This window comes from Drosophila arizonae, chromosome 4, assembly GCF_054131065.1.
Source record: "Drosophila arizonae isolate 15081-1271.41 chromosome 4, UAZ_ARI_1.0, whole genome shotgun sequence".
In the NCBI taxonomy this organism is placed as follows: domain Eukaryota; kingdom Metazoa; phylum Arthropoda; class Insecta; order Diptera; family Drosophilidae; genus Drosophila; species Drosophila arizonae.
Window position 1 is genome coordinate 26,749,066 of NC_142924.1, and position 22,756 is coordinate 26,771,821.

At 37.3% G+C, this 22,756-nt stretch overlaps 1 protein-coding gene across 1 annotated transcript; it reads right to left on the reverse strand.

Annotated features, from left to right (window-relative positions):
* Positions 1 to 9,748: 9,748 nt before the first annotated feature.
* On the reverse strand, positions 9,749 to 22,492 carry GNBP2 (Gram-negative bacteria binding protein 2). The gene is made up of 4 exons (XM_089468930.1): positions 22,357 to 22,492; positions 21,521 to 22,303; positions 21,402 to 21,458; positions 9,749 to 10,206 (listed from the first exon to the last, which is right to left on the reverse strand). The coding sequence occupies exons 1-4, from the start codon at positions 22,481 to 22,483 to the stop codon at positions 9,749 to 9,751; spliced, it is 1,425 nt and encodes a 474-aa protein (XP_089325056.1). The 5' UTR covers positions 22,484 to 22,492.
* Positions 22,493 to 22,756: the final 264 nt, after the last annotated feature.

Here is a 22,756-nt window from a genome sequence, read left to right on the forward strand (position 1 = left end):
TTTCTTATTGCCATTTCACGGGCTGCCTCTCTTTGAGAAGCACGAATTAAGGCCCTTCTTTGCTGGGTACTAACACGGAGCCTTTCTCGGGCGATTTCTCGCTCTTCGTCAGATAATTGACTCGCGCTATTCCGTTGCCTAATTGCATTATAGGTCCGCCGGGAAAGATTAGATCTTCTAGGACGCGGCATTTTTATACCCTGAACCCATTTTCAATGGGAAATCAGGGTATAATGGTTTTGTTGAAATGTATGTAACAGGGAGAAGGAGGCGTGGCAGACCCCACAAAGTATATATATTCTTGATCAGGGCGACGAGCTGAGTTGATTTGGCCCTGTCCGTCTGTCCGTCTGTCCGTCCGTCCGTCTGTCCGTCTGTCCGTATGTATGAACGCGTCGATTTCAGAAGATATAAGAGCTAGAGACTTCAAATTTTTTTTTAAATGTCCGTAATTACAGCGCGCATATCAAGTTTATCATTAAAAATCGATAACTCATCCCGATCTTTTTTTATCGATAAAAACCCTTATCGAAAACCAGTTATAAAATTATATCTTCTACACCTTTATTGCTAGAGTCTCCAAATTTTTAATGTATGCTTATATGAAATTTATACAATTTCGGTTTTTGTTAAAATTAACCCCCCACCCTTAAATTCACCCCCTCACCAACACTTTTGTAAAAAGCGTATTTCAAATACTATAGACTTGTGCTTTGGCAATTACATGCATATCTATGCTATAATCATAATCTGAAAGTTTCATGAAGATCGTATGTCCACAAAAAAAGTTATTAAACAATTAAGTTCTCATAGTAAGCGCTCACTGCCGCCCATGCGTGTTTATGCTTGTGTGTGTATATGTATGTAAATGTTTGTGTATGTGTGTGTATGTGTTTGTGTATGTGTGTGTGTGTATGCGTTTGTGTGTGTATGCGTGTGTGTATGCCTGTGTGTGCGTACGTGCGTGTGTGTGTGCGTGTTTCTTGTGTAAGCTGAAAGACGCGAAAAGTTATTGAAATATCTATTGCTCCAAGGGTTCAGGGGATCTCGTAGTCGAGCAGTCTCGACTAGAGCTTTCTTACTTGTTTAATCTAGGCTTTCATCTGATACGACATGTGAGGCAGTATCTGCTTTTATTGCAAGCAAGACTTCGGCTAATGCTTTTATATCGAAGTTTAGTTTCGCAACTCCGAGAGAAATTGCATCTTTAGTTAGTGTGTAGAATATTAGATTAGATTAGTGTGTAGAATATTTTAAAATTTTATGTGATTCTAATTTCTGGCCACCTCATGTAGTTGTTCATGAGTTCAAATCTAAAAATCGTAACAGACCGACTCCTATTTCATTAAATTTACCTTCGGTGCAATCTTCATCTAACATTGTGCCAAAAAACTAAATAATTTACAATCTTCTTCTCAACTGTCTGTGATCCTTCAAAATGTACGTGGCTTAAATTCTAAACTTAACAAGTAAGAAAGCTCTAGTCGAGACTGCTCGACTACGAGATCCCCTGAACCCTTGGAGCAATAGATATTTCAATAATTTTTCGCGTCTTTCAGCTTACACAAGAAACACGCACACACACACACAGACACGTACGCACACACAGGCATACATACACACACACGCATACAGACACACATACACACACACACACACACACACGCATACATACACAAACGCATACACACACACATACACATACACACACACATACACAAACACATACACACACATACACAAACACATACACACACAAGCACCCACACATAAACACGCATGGGCTGCAGTGTGCGCTTACTATGAGAACTTAATTGTTTAATAACTTTTTTTATGGGCGTACGATCTTCATGAAACTTTCAGATTATGATTATAACATGGATATGCATGTAATTGCCAAAGCACAAGTCTCTAGTATTTGAAATACGCTTTGTACAAAAGTGAGGGTGAGGGGGTGAATTTAAGGGTGGGGGGTAAATTTTAACAAAAACCGAAATTGTATAAATTGCATATAAGCATACATTAAAAATTTGGAGACTCTAGCAATAAAGGTGTAGAAGATATAATTTTATAACTGGTTTTCGATAAGGTTTTTTATCGATAAAAAAGATCGGGATTAGTTATCGAATTTTAATGATAAACTTGATATGCGCGCTGTAATTACGGACATTTAAAAAAAAATTTGAAGTCTCTAGCTCTTATATCTTCTGAAATCGACGCGTTCATACATACGGACAGACGGACAGACGGACAGACAGACGGACAGGGCCAAATCAACTCAGCTCGTCACCCTGATCAAGAATATATATACTTTGTGGGGTCTGCCACGCCTCCTTCTCCCTGTTACATACATTTCAACAAAACCATTATACCCTGATTTCCCATTGAAAATGGGTTCAGGGTATAAAAATCTATTCTTGAACAGTTTCAGTGTACAGCATGATATTAGTGCATTCACTGAAACCTGGCTAAGTAATAATATTCATAACAGTGAAATCCTTTCAGGTAATTTCACTACTTATAGACTCGATAGTTCGGTTTGCAGATGATGTACAAGTTTATGCTCAATATATTAATTGTATTAAAGAAGTTTATGAGCATGTAAATGATAGAGACTTGCTTCTTGTGTTGGGTGATTTTTATATTCCGAACACTTCTTGGTCATCAGTTTGTAATGCAAATTACTTTATTCCGACAATTGATCATTATCTTTTTGAGGAAGTGTTTAACCTGTCTATGTTTCAGATGAACTCTATTTTAAACCATCTAAATCGCACTCTATATCTTATGTTTGTTAATAATGATTCGGTCATTAATGTCGCGAGATCAACTCGCTTACCAGAGGATATACATCACCCCACTTTAAAGGTTTTATTTACTGTTGATAATCCTCCCACCAATACTCCAATGCCTTCTAAACTTAGTCGCTGTTATTGAAAATGCAATTTTGTTTTGCTTAACGAATTAATTAATTCAACAGACTGGTCCATTTTATATGAGTCGGTTGATATTAATTTGGCAGCATCGTTTTTATACCCTGAACCCATTTTCAATGGGAAATCAGGGTATAATGGTTTTGTTGAAATGTATGTAACAGGAAGAAATTGGCGTGGCAGACCCCACAAAGTATATATATTCTTGATCAGGGCGACGAGCTGAGTTGATTTGGCCCTGTCCGTCTGTATGTCTGTCCGTCCGTCCGTCCGTCTGTCCGTATGTTTGAACGCGTCGATTTCCGAAGATATAAGAGCTAGAGACTTGACGTATATACAGCGCGGATGTCGACTTTGCTTTTAAAATTCGATAAATCATCCCGTTATGTTTTTATCGAATAAAAACATTCAAGTTCAAGTCAGATACCACTATAGCTAATTGTGAATTATTTTTCATTTTTTTAAATTTCTCAAATATTCAATTTAATATGTAGATCATATGCTGAAAGTTTCATTAAATTCATCAAATGTTTGGCCAACTAACAAACGCACGTGCAGCAGCTACAACAGCATCGTATACGTGTGCACACATACATTCAAACTTCTTCTGGAACATTTTTTGAATCACATCAGCTGTTAGTTTGGTTTAGTTTTGGTAGATGGCGCTGCAGCAGTTAATCTATTCGAGTTTTTCCAGCGAAGCTCTTAGAAGTGAGGTGGCGTAGTGTGTTAGCGGCATGACGCTCGATCGAGAAGTCGCGGTTCGAAACCCGATTGGTGCAACTGATGATAATTTTTTTAATTGCTTCAAAATATTTTTATATTTTCATAAATGAATTTTTTATTTAATTTATATTTTTCAATACACCGAAATTGAAATTTTAACCATACCTAATGCGCGTTTTTAATAGTTTGGTTATTCTAGCAGATTCTTAGAATCATATCAGCAGTTAGTTTGGCTTAGTTTCGGTAGATGGCGCTGCAGCAGTGAATCTATTCGAGTTTTTCAAGCGCCACTAGCAGGAGTGAGGTGGCCTAGTGTGTTAGCTGCATGACGCCCGATCGAGAAGTTGTGGTTCGAATTCCGATCGGTGTAACTCATGTTAGCAACTTTTTTAATTGTTTCAAAATATTTTTATACCCTGAACCCATTTTCAATGGGAAATCAGGGTATAATGGTTTTGTTGAAATGTATGTAACAGGGAGAAGGAGGCGTGGCAGACCCCACAAAGTATATATATTCTTGATCAGGGCGACGAGCTGAGTTGATTTGGCCCTGTCCGTCTGTCTGTCCGTCTGTCCGTCTGTCCGTATGTATGAACGCGTCGATTTCAGAAGATATAAGAGCTAGAGAATTCAAATTTTTTTTAAAATGTCCGTAATTACAGCGCGCATATCAAGTTTATCATTAAAATTCGATAACTCATCTCGATCTTTTTTTTATCGATAAAAAACCCTATCGAAAACCAGTTATAAAAATATATCTCCTACACCTTTATTGCTAGAGTCTCCAAATTTTTAATGTATGCTTATATGCAATTTATACAATTTCGGTTTTTGTTAAAATTTACCCCCACCCTTAAATTCACCCCCTCACCCTCACTTTTAAAAAAAGCGTATTTCAAATACTATAGACTTGTGCTTTGGCAATTACATGCATATCTATGTTATAATCATAATCTGAAAGTTTCATGAAGATTGTATGTCCACAAAAAAAGTTATTAAGCAATTAATTTCTCATAGTAAGCGCTCACTGCCGCCCATGCGTGTTTATGCTTGTGTGTGTATGTGTTTGTATATGTGTGTGTATGTGTGTGTGTATGTGTGTGTGTGTATGCGTTTGTGTGTGTATGCGTTTGTGTGTGTGTGTGTGTATGTGTGTCTGTATGCGTGTGTGTGTATGTATGCCTGTGTGTGCGTACGTGCGTGTGTGTGTGCGTGTTTCTTGTGTAAGCTGAAAGACGCGAAAAATTATTATGCTCCAAGGGTTCAGGGGATCTCGTAGTCGAGCAGTCTCGACTAGAGCTTTCTTACTTGTTGTTTCTATTTGTTGGCGCTCTCCCCAGCTCACTCTTTCTAAGTTTGTTAGTGTGAGTGTGTGCATAATTGCTCTCACTATCTACTGTTTTTGTATTTGCCTCTCTCGAAATCATTGATTTTCGTGCTGTGCAAGTATACTCTTTCACTGTGGTCTTTTCATCCGCTCTGTAACGGCTGTTTTTGTTGTTGACTCGCTCTCTTAACATATATTTTCGTTGCTCTCTGTAACGGCAGTTTGTTGTTGGACTCGCTCTCAACACATTTATACCTCTCTTGGTTTTTACATTTCTGTTTACATTCAGTAATTTTGTGATCTATCCCAATTGCCAATATAAGTTGCTGCAAAAAACCTTGCACTTTCAGGCAGGCAGTTGATTCTGCACATGCGCAATTTATAAGTTGCTGGCTGTGTGATAACATTATGCATACTAAGAGTGCAGGTCTTACTGGGCGTGAATATGACAAGATTATGTCTACTACTAAAGCTGGCAGTGAAGGCGTACGCTGGTCTTGTCCGATTTGCTTGGAAAAACAGATAAACTTTTCTAAAATGTATAGTGCTGTGAGAGCTCAATTTTTAAAACTGAAGAAGATTTCTATGCAGTTGATAAGTGACATGGCTGCTGCTGAAGAAATATTAAATCAGTATGGCTTTGAAAGTCCTCTCTCTCAATTGGAGACTCCTTTGTTGTCGGTAACTCCTTCTGTAACAGTACCGTCACCTAATTCGCTTGCTCCTCCCTCACCTTGCGCTTCTGTTTTGTCGTCGGCTCCTAATTCCTTCAGCTTGTCCCAAATCTGTTTCTCCTATTGAGGCTTCTATTGAAACTCAAGCCCCTGTCGCAAATTTAGTTACTACTTCTATTGTTGCTCAAACAAAGAGTGAAAATAAGTTAGCCACTCCGGGCATCACCTTATCTGTCGTCTCTCCTCGAAAGCAAATATTTTTATCTAGGCTTTCATCTGATACGACATGTGTTTAGTTTCGCAACTCCGAGAGAAATTGCATCTTTAAAGATTAGTGTGTAGAATATTTTAAAATTTTATGTGATTCTAATTTCTGGCCACCTCATGTAGTTGTTCATGAGTTCAAATCTAAAAATCGTAACAGATCGACTCCTATTTCATTAAATTTACCTTCGGTGCAATCTTCATCTAACATTGTGCCAAAAAACTAAATAATTTACAATCTTCTTCTCAACTGTCTGTGATCCTTCAAAATGTACGTGGCTTAAATTCTAAACTTAAAAATCTATTCTTGAACAGTTTCAGTGTACAGCATTCACTGAAACCTGGCTAAGTAATAATATTCATAACAGTGAAATCCTTTCAGGTAATTTCACTACTTATAGACTCGATAGTTCGGTTTGCAGAAGGGGTGATGTGTTAATTGCCGTTAAATCTATTATCCTCTCTGAATCGTTTACCTTTTCGTCCCTTCATGATGCGGAGATTATAGAGGTTAAATTAACTCTCCAATCGTGCTCATTGTTTATTACATGTTCTTATATCCCTCCCTCTTCTGATGTACAAGTTTATGCTCAATATATTAATTGTATTAAAGAAGTTTATGAGCATGTAAATGATAGAGACTTGCTTCTTGTGTTGGGTGATTTTTATATTCCGAACACTTCTTGGTCATCAGTTTGTAATGCAAATTACTTTATTCCGACAATTGATCACTATCTTTTTGAGGAAGTGTTTAACCTGTCTATGTTTCAGATGAACTCTATTTTAAACCATCTAAATCGCACTCTATATCTTATGTTTGTTAATAATGATTCGGTCATTAATGTCGCGAGATCAACTCGCTTACCAGAGGATATACATCACCCCACTTTAAAGGTTTTATTTACTGTTGATAATCCTCCCACCAATACTCCAATGCCTTCTAAACTTAGTCGCTGTTATTGAAAATGCAATTTTGTTTTGCTTAACGAATTAATTAATTCAACAGACTGGTCCATTTTATATGAGTCGGTTGATATTAATTTGGCAGCATCGTTTTTATACCCTGAACCCATTTTCAATGGGAAATCAGGGTATAATGGTTTTGTTGAAATGTATGTAACAGGAAGAAATTGGCGTGGCAGACCCCACAAAGTATATATATTCTTGATCAGGGCGACGAGCTGAGTTGATTTGGCCCTGTCCGTCTGTACGTCTGTCCGTCCGTCCGTCCGTCTGTCCGTATGTTTGAACGCGTCGATTTCCGAAGATATAAGAGCTAGAGACTTGACGTATATACAGCGCGGATGTCGACTTTGCTTTTAAAATTCGATAAATCATCCCGTTATGTTTTTATCGAATAAAAACATTCAAGTTCAAGTCAGATACCACTATAGCTAATTGTGAATTATTTTTCATTTTTTTAAATTTCTCAAATATTCAATTTAATATGTAGATCATATGCTGAAAGTTTCATTAAATTCATCAAATGTTTGGCCAACTAACAAACGCACGTGCAGCAGCTACAACAGCATCGTATACGTGTGCACACATACATTCAAACTTCTTCTGGAACATTTTTTGAATCACATCAGCTGTTAGTTTGGTTTAGTTTTGGTAGATGGCGCTGCAGCAGTTAATCTATTCGAGTTTTTCCAGCGAAGCTCTTAGAAGTGAGGTGGCGTAGTGTGTTAGCGGCATGACGCTCGATCGAGAAGTCGCGGTTCGAAACCCGATTGGTGCAACTGATGATAATTTTTTTAATTGCTTCAAAATATTTTTATATTTTCATAAATGAGTTTTCTATTTCATTTATATTTTTAAATACATCAAAATTGAAATTTTAGCCATACTAAATGGGAATTTTTATTAGTTGGGTTCAGGGTAGTATATAGTCGAGCACTCTCGACTAGAGTTGTCTCACTTGTTATATACTAAATTCTTTTTATTTTATTTTTTCTTAATTTTTATTTTTTGTTTTTTGTTTGTTTTTTTTTTTTATTTTTTTTTTTTATTTCTTTTTATACCCTGAACCCATTTTCAATGGGAAATCAGGGTATAATGGTTTTGTTGAAATGTATGTAACAGGGAGAAGGAGGCGTGGCAGACCCCACAAAGTATATATATTCTTGATCAGGGCGACGAGCTGTGTTGATTTGGCCCTGTCCGTCTGTCTGTCCGTCCGTCCGTCTATCCGTATGTATGAACGCGTCGATTTCAGAAGATATAAGAGCTAGAGACTTCAAATTTTTTTTAAATGTCCGTAATTACAGCGCGCATATCAAGTTTATCATTAAAAATCGATAACTCATCCCGATCTTTTTTATCGATAAAAAACCTTATCGAAAACCAGTTATAAAATTATATCTTCTACACCTTTATTGCCAAATTTTTAATGTATGCTTATATGCAATTTATACAATTTCGGTTTTTGTTAAAATGTACCCCCACCTCTAAATTCACCCCCTCACCAACACTTTTGTAAAAAGCGTATTTCAAATACTAGAGACTTGTGCTTTAGCAATTGCATGCATATCCATGTTATAATCATAATCTAAAAGTTTCATGAAGATCGTACGTCCACAAAAAAAGTTATTAAGCAATTAAGTTCTCATAGTAAGCGCTCACTGCCGCCCATGCGTGTTTATGCTTGTGTGTGTATATGTATGTAAATGTTTGTGTATGTGTGTGTATGTGTTTGTGTATGTGTGTGTGTATGTGTGTGTGTATACGTTTGTGTGAGTATGCGTGTGTGTGTGTATGTGTGTCTGTATGCGTGTGTGTGTATGTATGCCTGTGTGTGCGTACGTGCGTGTGTGTGTGCGTGTTTCTTGTGTAAGCTGAAAGACGCAAAAAATTATTGAAATATCTATTGCTCCAAGGGTTCAGGAGATCTCGTAGTCGAGCAGTCTCGACTAGAGCTTTCTTACTTGTCTTTGTAAGATTTTTTTAAATTATTATGTTAGGTATAGTTAATCAATCTATATTTAATATTTTTTTAAAGTTTTCTTACTAACACTTGCTTTTTATAGTTTCATTAGTATCGGCTGTGATACGTGGGCATAGCTGGCCAGACTGGCAAATAAAATACCCCAATCGGGTCGGTGTTACTATTGAAATTATATCCTGTACTTTGTTTAGGCTTTTTTAAATTTAAATTGACTCTCGTTTTTGTCAATAGCGTTAAGAAATAAATAAATAAATAAATAAAAGGAACTCAATATTATGAAAATAAAGCGTATGTTTCATTGCAAAAAGATGAAGATGAAGATTATGAAGAACAGGATGAACTTAAAGTTATTGCTTCAGAAGATGAATATTTTGAGCTTCAAGAGAACTGAGTATCTTTTATAATGAATTATGTAAAAAACTTGTTTGTTTTAGTTTTTTGTTTTTTAATGTTTCTTAATTTTTAGAAGGACTACGAAGGACTAATCACCATCCAAAGGAGATAAATGCCTAAATGAATTAATTTCTATAAAAAGTTTTTTGTTTTAAATTCTTATTTATGAATTTGTATAAAATTATGATTTTTTCTATTTTAATTAAAATTTTTTTTAATGCCACTTATATGACAGCCATTTGAAAAAGTACTCCAAATTCCATAAAACTAAGTAGAACATTAAAGAAACATAAAAAATGTACAATAAAAATATACAAACGAAATTTCACTGCAATAGCCTTAAATTTAGACTTTATGCCAAAATAAACGCCAAAAAAAAAAAAAAAAAAAAAACACTGTGCGCTGCTTACTATCATACGTCGGAAACTATCTCCTTTTAAGTAGTCAGACTCAGTGGCAAAAGACGGTCAATTGTAGCTAAAGTCTAATCTGCATAAACACGCACAAAATCTACAATCATCGCACTGTTATTTGTCCATGTAGATACCCAAGTATCGCGATTTTCCCAAAACGAAACAGCAGCCCGCGGTTGTTTATTTTTGTACGGCTTTACATCGTCCAATAGTATGCTGTCATCGAAATTGAGAAATCCACCAACTGTAACTCCAAAAATTATGAAACATTTCTCATTAAAAAATGGCAAGCCATCGTAAATCTCTCCGTAAATCTCATCGTCGACCAAAAGTGTTAGCTTGTCTCTTTGCCAGATCATTGTATAATTATGAAAATCATCACCATAGTGCTTTGTATGAAGTCGATTTTTTAATATTTCTACGGCATCTCCTTCTTGCCAAATTACGATGCCTCCATATAAGCGGTGACCCGATATATCATCTTGCTGAGAACTGCGCAAAAATTCATTTCCTCGAGCATAGGCAATCCCTAAAAAAAGTATTTTATTAGAAGACTTTTTTATTTTATTTAAAACAAAATAAAGCAGAGAAAATATGAATAATAGTTGATAATCCGGAATTACAAAATTTTAAAGTGTGACTAATTATTCAATTTAAATAGTATTATTATTAATAAAATGATTCCATATCACATACTATTCATTTAGGTATATCATTGCCGCAGCAAAGTATTAATTTGATTAACCATTTTTAAAGTGCTGACTATTAGCACTAGTTGTTAGTGCTATTAGAATTACTTTACTTTCAGATGGAAGAACATAGCTCAAATCGAAAATGTGTCACAATAAAACTGAAAATAATACTTATGCATTCAGATAAAATACAAATAACAGTTTACAATTTAGGCTTCAATAAGTTACTTTCAGCATGAAACAGTTTATTAGTTACATACACTTGCCAGAAAAACTATGCATACAGGCCTAATGCGCGACTTTGATAGAGAATAAATAATATTTATAATAATACTAGCTGGCCCGGCAAACGTTGCATTGCCCTCTATATTATTTCTAGGTAAAAAATTGTTGAAAGCTATGTTGTTCAGGTTGGGATACACTCTGATTAATTTATTAATCGGATTTTCATTCAAGCACCTTGTGGTAAACGAAATTTCCCCTTTTTTTTTTTTTTTTTTTTTTTTTTTTTGTTGAAGTCTTTATTTTTATACCCTGAACCCATTTTCAATGGGAAATCAGGGTATAATGGTTTTGTTGAAATGTATGTAACAGGCAGAAGGAGGCGTGGCAGACCCCACAAAGTATATATATTCTTGATCAGGGCGACGAGCTGAGTTGATTTGGCCCTGTCCGTCCGTCTGTCCGTCCGTCCGTCTGTCCGTCTGTCCGTCCGTCTGTCCGTCTGTCCGTCCGTCCGTCTGTCCGTCTGTCCGTATGTATGAACGTGTCGATTTCCGAAGATATACGAGCTAGAGACTTCAATTTTTTTTTTTAAATGTCCGTAATTACAGCGCGCATATCAAGTTTATCATTAAAAATCGATAACTCATCCCGATCTTTTTTATCGATAAAAAACCTTATCGAAAACCAGTTATAAAATTATATCTTCTACACCTTTATTACTAGAGTCTCCAAATTTTTAATGTATGCTTACATGCAATTTATACAATTTCGGTTTTTGTTAAAATTTACCCCCCACCTCTAAATTCACCCCCTCACCCTCACTTTTGTAAGAAGCGTATTTCAAATACTAGAGACTTGTGCTTTGGCAATTACATGCAAATCCATGTTATAATCATAATCTGAAAGTTTCATGAAGATGGTACGTTTATAAAAAAAGTTATTAAACAATTAAGTTCTCATAGTAAGCGCATACTGCAGCCCATGCGTGTTTATGCGTGGGTGCTTGTGTGTGTATGTGTTTGTGTATGTGTGTGTATGTGAGTGTGTGTATGTGTTTGTGTCTGTATGCGTGTGTGTGTATGTATGCCTGTGTGTGCGTACGTGCGTGTGTGCGTGTTTCTTGTGTAAGCTGAAAGACGCGAAAAATTATTGAAATATCTATTGCTCCCAGGGTTCAGGGGATCTCGTAGTCGAGCAGTCTCGACTAGAGCTTTCTTACTTGTTATACCCTGAACCCATTTTCAATGGGAAATCAGTGTATAATGGTTTTGTTGAAATGTATGTAACAGGGAGAAGGAGGCGTGGCAGACCCCACAAAGTATATATATTCTTGATCAGGGTGACGAGCTGAGTTGATTTGGCCCTGTCCGTCTGTCTGTCCGTCTGTCCGTATGTATGAACACGTCGATTTCAGAAGATATAAGAGCTAGAGACTTCAAATTTTTTTTCAAATGTCCGTAATTACAGCGCGCATATCAAGTTTATCATTAAAAATCGATAACTCATCCCGATCTTTTTTATCGATAAAAAACCCTATCGAAAACCAGTTATAAAATTATATATTCTACACCTTTATTGCTAGAGTCTCCAAATTTTTAATGTATGCTTATATGCAATTTATACAATTTCGGTTTTTGTTAAAATTTACCCCCCACCCTTAAATACACCCCCTCACCCTCACTTTTGTAAAAAGCGTATTTCAAATACTAGAGACTTGTGCTTTAGCAATTACATGCATATCCATGTTATAATCATAATCTAAAAGTTTCATGAAGATCGTACGTCCACAAAAAAAGTTATTAAGCAATTAAGTTCTCATAGTAAGCGCTCACTGCCGCCCATGCGTGTATATGCTTGTGTGTGTATATGTATGTAATTGTTTGTGTGTGTGTGTGTGTGTGCGTGTTTCTTGTGTAAGCTGAAAGTCGCGAAAAATTATTGAAATAGCTATTACTCCAAGGGTTCAGGGGATCTCGTAGTCGAGTAGTCTCGACTAGAGCTTTCTTACTTGTTGAAATATCTATTGCTCCAAGGGTTCAGGGGATCTCGTAGTCGAGCAGTCTCGACTAGAGCTTTCTTACTTGTTTTTATACCCTGAACCCATTGAAAATGGGAAATCAGGGTATAATGGTTTTGTTGAAATGTATGTAACAGGCAGAAGGAGGCGTGGCAGACCCCACAAAGTATATATATTCTTGATCAGGGCGACGAGCTGCGTCGATTTGGCCCTGTCCGTCTGTCTGTCTGTCCGTCTGTCCGTCCGTCCGTCTGTCCGTCTGTCCGTATGTATGAACGCGTCGATTTCAGAAGATATAAGAGCTAGAGACTTCAAATTTTTTTTCAAATGTCCGTAATTACAGCGCGCATATCAAGTTTATCATTAAAAATCGATAACTCATCCCGATCTTTTTTTATCGATAAAAAACCTTATCGAAAACCAGTTATAAAATTATATCTTCCACACCTTTATTGCTAGAGTCTCCAAATTTTTAATGTATGCTTATATGCAATTTATACAATTTCGGTTTTTGTTAAAATTCACCCCCTCACCCTCACTTTTGTAAAAAGCGTATTTCAAATACTAGAGACTTGTGCTTTAGCAATTACATGCATATCCATGTTATAATCATAATCTGAAAGTTTCGTGAAGATCGTACGTCCACAAAAAAAGGTTTTAAACAATTAAGTTCTCATAGTAAGCGCACACTGCAGCCCATGCGTGTTTATGCGTGGGTGCTTGTGTGTGTATGTGTTTGTGTATGTGTGTATGTGTTTGTGTATGTGTGTGTGTATGTAAGTGTGTGTATGCGTTTGTGTCTGTATGCGTGTGTGTGTATGTATGCCTGTGTGTGCGTACGTGCGTGTGAAAGACGCGAAAAATTATTGAAATAGCTAACAGCTCTATTTTTAGAATTGATGCCAAAATTTCGGGCTTTTTTCCTATAGTGCACTCCAAGGGTTCAGGGGATCTCGTAGTCGAGCAGTCTCGACTAGAGCTTTCTTACTTGTTTTTTTTTTTTTGTTGAATAGTCAGGTCTGCTCGAGGCTGTGCCGTAGACTGACTGACTACATTTGTTTTTTTACTTTTATACAGGACCGAAACTCTCACTGTTGTCAAGGCTACTGAGTATAAATGGAAATTTGAATCTTTAGGGAAAAAACCGCGTTTTTCAAGTATAGTCAAATTTTTGCAGTATTTTAAAGATCTACTGACCTACTCGTGGCGGAGACAAATCCAACAAATCAAAAACCATGAAAATTGGTCTAGCACATATCAAGTTATAAGTGTTGGAGCACTTTTACACAACTCTCTTTTATATATATAGATAATATTTATTTATTAAATATGATAAATAATAGTATTATTATCAATTTTATATTTTTTAGTGAAAAACTATTTAATAGCACACATTTATCTCTAATTTAAAAAAAAAAAACAATATTAAACAGTTTTTTTTTAGACTCATTCACGAATGTGAAATGAGTATATTGGTTTTGTGCAATGTCCGTCTTGCTGTCCGTCCGTCTGTCCGTCTGTCCGTATGAACGCAATCTATTTCGGCGCTATTGAAGCTAGAGACTTTAAATTTGGAACACATACTCGTGTATATCTCCGATTTATAAAGTGTTAAAATTTTCCCGATCCGCCCACTAGGGGCGTGGCAAATCGGAAAATGCATTTTCCGATATACCAGAAATCATGTTTGTTGACGAGCTAAAAAGCTGAAATTTGGTATGTAGGTCCGCGCCGATCACCCAAGATCACAAACTATGGCGGATATATCTCCGCCCATTAGGGGCGTGGCAAATCGGATAAAACTGTATCTCCTAATGCTATAAACCTAGAATGCTGAAATTTTGCATGTAAGCTGATGTTTTAATTCTATGAAGATAGGTGAAAAATTATATATCTACTCCCACTAGGGGCGTGGGAAATCGGACCTGAAGATATAGTGATTTTTCGAATTCTGCTATATTTTAGGCACTATTGATGCTAGAGACCTGAAATTTTATATACATATATATACGGTAGATATATGTCCGCCTATAGGGGGCGTGGCAAACCGCAAAAGATTATATCTCCTACAGTTTAAGAGCTAGAAACGTCAAATTTGGATAGTTAAGTTACTAGTGGCCTCCTCTATCGATGCCCCAAAAATAATTTTTAAGCCTCTTTAGGGGCGTGGCATATCGGAAAATACCCTGTAATTTTCACATTTTTTGAGCGTAAGAATTCAAATTTTGCATTTAGGTAACCGGTTGCTCGTTCTAAAAACTGGCTAAAATTGAGGAGTCTACGGCCACTAGGGGCGTGGCAATCGGCATTTACAGTGCGCGAATTGCGACATTTATATGCGTCAGCCATCTATTTATGTATATGTACACATAAGTAGGCTTAATAGGCATTGATAGCACGGAAGGAAATATTTTTATAAAATTAATAAAATATAAAAAAGCTAAAATAACAAAAATTTGCAATTTACAAAAAAGTGTTTTCAGCGGGATTTGAACTCGCACCCAACCCAAACAGCATGTTTGTCAAAATAGCTAGAATAAAGATCGTCGGCGCTTCAGCCTACAGCACCACCGCGTCGTTTCGATCAAGGGTAGTTAAAACGAAATCACATTATTGTTATGACGCCGCATAGCAAAGAAAAGCCAGTGTAGCGGCTGGAAATTCAAAAACAATGCAAAGACAAATCAATCGCAACGGGATTCTTAGAATATGCTAGAGCACGCATTTATGTGTGCATACATACACACATACAAATGAGCGCGTGTATAAGGCTGGAATGCTTGATGCTATGCGTGCAGGCTTACATATATAATTATATATACAGTGGCTCACAGCTTATTTGACCCAACGTAAAATAAAAATTTCATCTGCTCATTACTTTTTACCCAATAGAAATTTTTGAAAAATTCAAACGTGGAATTGTTATTTCAATATTAAATTAATGGAAAGCATAACTTTTTTATTGATATTTAAAAAAAACACAGTAAGAAAATAACAAAAACTAAAAAAAGTCATAAAATCAATGTCACAGCTGTGAGCCACTGTACATATGTAATACATATTATGTATGTATTTGCGTATATGTATTTGAGGGCTATTTAAGAAGAAACAAATTTAAACTTATAAAATTATTCGACTAAGAAAATGAAAAGTATTAAGTGCCATTCAGTCAAGCTCGCACCTTCCCAATAAAATATCTATTTTATAAAAAACGAAATATGTATGAAAAAATAAAAAAAATAACACAGTAAAGGTTCGAACCTCCCCTACTCTAACATTACTTGCGTCGCCCTTAGCACCCGCGCCACTGCTTTGCTCGAGCAATCAGTTGCTAAAATAGAATAACTTAATAAGAGAGCGTCATCAGACAAAACTACAGTAACGGCTAGAAAGTCCAGAAATCAATCGAAATTCTAAGAATGTGGGAAAAGGCGCGTTTCTGTCTGTACGCATAGAATAGACTATGAGTGTGTGCACAAGCATAGGAAAATCGCGCTGATCTGCTGTTAGCTTGAAGCCGGTATCCAATGTATGGATATAAATATATAATAAAAATCAAAATTGTATAAATTATATATGTATGTAGTTTGAATGCAATAGCTATCGATGATTTTCCAATTTTAATGACATCATGCCGTGTTTTTTGCTGCGTACTAGACTTGAAAATTGAACTATATACTCTGGTTGACAGCGTTTGGGCTGTGAATGAGTCTTCTGCTATCGGTATCGCCCGATTGCAACGTTCTTACTTGTTTAATTTTAAATAAGAAACAAGTAAGAAAGCTCTAGTCGAGACTACTCGACTACGAGATACCCTGATCCCTTGGAGTAATAGCTATTTCAATAATTTTTCGCGTCTTTCAGCTTACACAAGAAACACGCACACACACACACACACACACGCACGCACGCACACACACACAGGCATACATACACACACATACATACACACACATACATACACGCACATACACACACACACACACACACACACATACACAAACAATTACATACATATACACACACAAGCATAAACACGCATGGGCGGCAGTGAGCGCTGACTATGAGAACTTAATTGCTTAATAACTTTTTTTTTTGTGGACGTACGATCTTCATGAAACTTTCAGATTATGATTATAACATGGATATGCATGTAATTGCCAAAGCACAAGTCTCTAGTATCTGAAATACGCTTTTTACAAAAGTGAGGGTGAGGGGGTGAATTTTAATAAAAACCGAAATTGTATAAATTGCATATAAGCATACATTAAAAATTTGGAGACTCTAGCAATAAAGGTGTAGAAGATATAATTTTATAACTGGTTATCGATAAGGGGTTTTATCGATAAAAAAAGATCGGGAATAGTTATCGATTTTTAATGATAAACTTGATATGCGCGCTGTAATTACGGACATTTAAAAAAAATTGAAGTCTCTAGCTCTTATATCTTCTGAAATCGACGCGTTCATACATACGGACAGACGGACAGACAGACGGACAGGGCCAAATCAATTCAGCTCGTCGCCCTGATCAAGAATATATATACTTTGTGGTGTCTGCCACGCCACCTGTATGATTTTATTTCAATGATCGTGGGTTTGCCTATCAGAATGATTTTTGCTAGAAATGTAGTACCTGATCAATCCCTGTGGCCAAATTGGAATGCGATTTTCGATCCCTTGTACCTGCACATATACAGGTGAAATTTACCTTTTTAATAAGAAGCATATGTATGTACATACATACATATACTGGCTAAATGGACCCATTTTAAAGAGTGCATCTGTTAGATGTCATAAAAATCATGCAATTAAAAAATACCTTTAAAAGTAATAGGAAGTGCACTTGTTACTTTAGTTAATCATCTACTTAAATATAAGCGCGCCTCCTCCGGTCAAACCCAAAATCCTTCACACAATTCTAAGTTGTCGTAGGCACACGTCAATGCTCATGTCGCATGCATACACTTATAAACATACACACACGCACATACATATAAAGGCACTGAACTGCTTCTACAATGATTACCCCATCATTTGTGAGCATCGCGGCCCCTGCGTACACACAATCAAACATATTTATGTAAGTGTGAGCACTTCACAAGATCGACCAAATGCAAATGCTAGGATTTCAAATTGCTATAGCCAGCAAGGGCTTTGCACACAGGCATACAAATGCTCATAGTACATGTAGCAAGGGACAGTGTATGTGTGCATGCTCGTCGCGAAAACATTTTCATTATGCGCACCAACGCTTTCATACTCTTCCCACAAATAATAACGAAAACACATGGCAAACGGTTTGAAAAGTTCGGTATACTCTTCACACATAAGGGAAGGCATGGGTTCTTGCTGCGAAGAAATTTCAATTTTCGTGAGCTGCTGCTTGTGCTCACAATGTGAGCCTCACATGTATACATACATATACACATTCGAGAGAGCAGAGAACATCGAGAGAGAGAGAGAGCAAGGGAAATATTGAGCATAGAGGGATCTTTTGTTCAAAAGTTGACCATCTCGGTCGAGCGCATGAAGCGAAATGATTGTGCGTTCGTATTTTTTCGTAGCTCGAACCTAAAAGTAAGGAGCCGAGCGAGTCCAAAGCTGTCTGGGGTACTAAAGCCTCAAAAAAAGCGTGCAAAAAGCTTTCCACTAGTTGTCTAGTCTATGTGTTCTCTGGTTAGTGATGGCACTTAATACTTTTCATTTTCTTAGTCGAATAATTTTATAAGTTTAAATTTGTTTCTTCTTAAATAGCCCTCAAATACATATACGCAAATACATACATATGTATATATAATTATATATGTAAGCCTGCACGCATAGCATCAAGCATTCCAGCCTTATACACGCGCTCATTTGTATGTGTGTATGTATGCACACATAAATGCGTCCTCTAGCATATTCTAAGAATCCCGTTGCGATTGATTTGTCTTTGCATTGTTTTTGAATTTCCAGCCGCTACACTGGCTTTTCTTTGCTATGCGGCGTCATAACAATAATGTGATTTCGTTTTAACTACCCTTGATCGAAACGACACGGTGGTGCTGTAGGCTGAAGCGCCGACGATCTTTATTTTAGCTATTTTGACAAACATGCTGTTTGGGTTGGGTGCGAGTTCAAATCCCGCTGAAAACACTTTTTTGTAAATTGCAAATTTTTGTTATTTTAGCTTTTTTATATTTTATTAATTTTATAAAAATGTTTCCTTCCGTGCTATCAATGCCTATTAAGCCTACTTATGTGTACATATACATAAATAGATGGCTGACGCATATAAATGTCGCAACTCGGGCACTGTAAATGCCGATTGCCACGCCCCTAGTGGCCGTAGACTCCTCAATTTTAGCCAGTTTTTAGAACGAGCAACCGGTTACCTAAATGCAAAATTTGAATTCTTACGCTCAAAAAATGTGAAAATTACAGGGTATTTTCCGATATGCCACGCCCCTAAATAGGCTTAAAAATTATTTTTGGGGCATCGATAGAGGAGGCCACCAGTAACTTAACTATGCAAATTTGAAGCTTCTAGCTCTTAAACTGTATGAGATATAAACTTTTGCGGTTTGCCACGCCCCCTATAGGCGGACATATATCTACCATAGCTCGTTGGACGTGGGTGGTCAACCCGCGTATATATACAAAATTTCAGGTCTCTAGCATCAATAGTGCCTAAAATATAGCAGAATTCGAAAAATCACTATATCTTCAGGTCCGATTTCCCACGCCCCTAGTGGGAGTAGATATATAATTTTTTCACCAATCTTCATAGAATTAAAATATCAGCTTACATGCAAAATTTCAGCATTCTAGGTTTATAACTTTAGGAGATACAGTTTTATCCGATTTGCCACGCCCCTAATGGGCGGAGATATATCCGCCATAGTTTGTGATCTTGGGTGATCGGCGCGGACCTACATACCAAATTTCAGCTTTTTAGCTCGTCAACAAACATGATTTCTGGTATATCGGAAAATGCATTTTCCGATTTGCCACGCCCCTAGTGGGCGGATCGGGAAAATTTTAACACTTTATAAATCGGAGATATACACGAGTATGTGTTCCAAATTTCAAGTCTCTAGCTTCAATAGCACCGAAATAGATTGCGTTCATACGGACAGACGGACAGACGGACGGACGGACAGACGGACAGACGGACGGACAGCAAGACGGACATTGCATAAAACCAATATACTCATTTCACTTTCGTGAATGAGTCTAAATAGAGACAGTACTCGAATAACCTGCGCGTTATCCGACACAAAGTAATAAATATGTCATCCCTTAGTTGCAGCGACCAATGCAGCGTCTAATATATGTAAATGTAACGTGAGCCTGGGCCCAACGATTCAAAAAAAGGGACACTTAAGTAAACATCTGTGCACTTGTTTGTGTGAGAAAATGCACCCTTCCAGTGACTGGAAGTAGTTTTAAGAGTCTCTGTTAGGTATATAAGAACTAGGATTTTAAGCAATAAACAGTTCAGTTTTCATCTTGAATTCGGCAAATGTGGAGTTGTTTTATTTTAACGCTCTAACAGACGGATACCTACTATTGAAGGTTGGCGGCCGTCTCGAATTGGCAAATACACCAGGCGATCAGAAATATCCAATCCTACTTCCCAGTAAAGATGACTTCGTTCGTCATTACGTGCAGTTTCTTCATGTGCAACACTACCATGCTGGCTCAAAGGCACTTGTTGCGCTAATTCGTCTTCAATTCTGGATCGTAAATGCTCGAGACCTGACTCGCTCTATCGTCAGAAAATGCGTGCATTGTGTGCGCTACAAGCCAAAGTTGCAACAGCAACTAATGGGAAATCTGCCTGTAGAGCGATTGACTCCTTTCGCTGACTGTGGAGTTGACTTTTGCGGACCAGTCAACGTCTACCTCCGCATTCAGAGCAAGGCTCCTCGCAAGGCGTACATTGCTGTGCATATCGAGTATGGTATCTGACCTCTCAACGGATGCTTTCCTGCCCGCGTTGAGGCGCATGATTTCACGACGAGGATGGCCTATGGATATATTTTGCGACAACGCCACCAATTTCACTGGAGCAAGCAATCAATTAAAGAAACTACGAACCTACTTCAAGCAAGAAAATTAATAATCAATTATTAGTTTTTGCACAAATGAATTCATAAACTTTCGTTTCATCCCACCCAGAGCACCACACTTTGGCGGCCTCTGGGAGGCTGCAGTTAAAAGCGCCAAGGGACTCATGACACGCAGCCTTATGAATGTCCGCTGCACGTTTGAGGAATTGGCCACAATCACTGCGGAAGTAGAAGCCATCCTCAACTCACGTCCGCTCACCCCACTATCATCAGATCGAAGAGACTTGCTTGACACATGGTCACTTCCTAGTTTGAGACTCCTTGCGAGCATTGCCTGAACACAATATAGAAGATGAACAGCTAAAATCTTTGGATCGCTGGCGTTTGATAACTGGTATCAAACAATTTTCATGTTATGATCATGATCTAAAAGTTTTATGGAGATAGTCCATCGACAAGAAAAGTTATTAAACAATTCATTTCCCATAGTAAGCCCACACTGCAGTCCATGCGTGTTTTTGCGTGCATGCCTATGTGTGTGTTTCTTATTTAAGTAGAAAGGCGCGAATAATTATTGAAATATTAATTCTTAAAAAGGTTCAGGGGATTTCGTAGTCGTGCAGTCTCGGCTAGAGCGCTCTTGTTCAAATTAAATTCAAACTTATTTTCAGCAAAATATGCATACAACAAAGCTAATAATGTATAATTAATAAAACAACGATTTTTTACTTACGAAGCTGGTTGGCAAAATGAGTTTCTGCATAAGTTGAGACTGGCTGTAACATCATATCTGTAATTCATAAATTGTTTATAATATATATCGAGGTGTTGAGCATAATGCAAACTATTTACATGGAAAAAGCCAATCACCCTTTGGAAGCTTAGCACGCACCACAACTTTTCCATATTTAAAGCTGAAGCTCTCCCGTGTGTGCAATTGAGCTGAATATACAGGTGGTTTGATCTTAAAGAAACTACCTTTAGAAATACTGCACTCCAACTGACGGTTATCAACAGCCGTACAGCGATCACCTAGCTTGTAAATTCCCTCTGTCACCTCGCTGGCCACCATCGGCACAATGTGTAGGTGTCCTTCACGCACGTAGGAAATTCGCGGCGAATTATCGAATGCTACCAGCTCTTCTTCCACATAATACATACGCTGACGGATGTCATGCATCCAAACGCTGCTATTCAGCTGTCCTTCACTAAAGTCATCTTCAAAAATAAGATCGCCCTGACATGTAACTTGACTACCACTATTTCTACTCGTAATGCTGTTGGTTGGCTTGCAATGTTTGAACAGTTTTTGGTCTGATGGTAGGTATAGCTGGCATTTGTTCTCGTTGTTGTTGTCGAGGGTCTCTGGAGCTTTGGATCGCCAGATATTGACGGTATTGCTTTGTTGTGTAGTCAGAAAGCGTGTGTTGAGTATCACATGTGTCTCGCTTTTTTCGTAAATATTATTATTGTACTGCACCAACAGCGAGACTCGTAGCTTATCATCGTTTTGCAGCCTAATGCGTTGTACACTGGTCCAACTGCCATTAGTGGCTTGAGTTAAGCAGTCCATAAACACCGGACAGCTGCCATCCACTTGCAGTATTACAAAGACACGCTGCATGCGTACCTCATCTTTGGATTATTTATCATTAATATTGGTACTGGTATCTGGCACATCGACTTACCAGGTATTGAGATTTTGAGGCCCCGTTCATTGAATATTTCTATGTTCACGTGTGGCATTTTATATCCCATATTTTGTTGGCCCATCAATAGTAACAGAAGGAAATTCAATAAAAACTGAGGAGCCATGACGCATTTGTGCTTCAAAAATGAATAATGCTAATACTACTAATGCTCGATTTGTGCGTTCAAGCTCTTGAAAACCTGTTAGTGTTGCATTCAATGGAAACTTGATCGTGTCAAAGCTCTCAAGCTACTAGCAGAGTACTAAGCTTTGCTGGACGATTGTATTTGGATTAAATATGCAAACACTTCTCAGTTAATAACGATCTACATGATTATATAGATATAGCTCCTGTTACGTAATCGATGTTCTTTAATAATTCGTATTCTTTTTGTTTA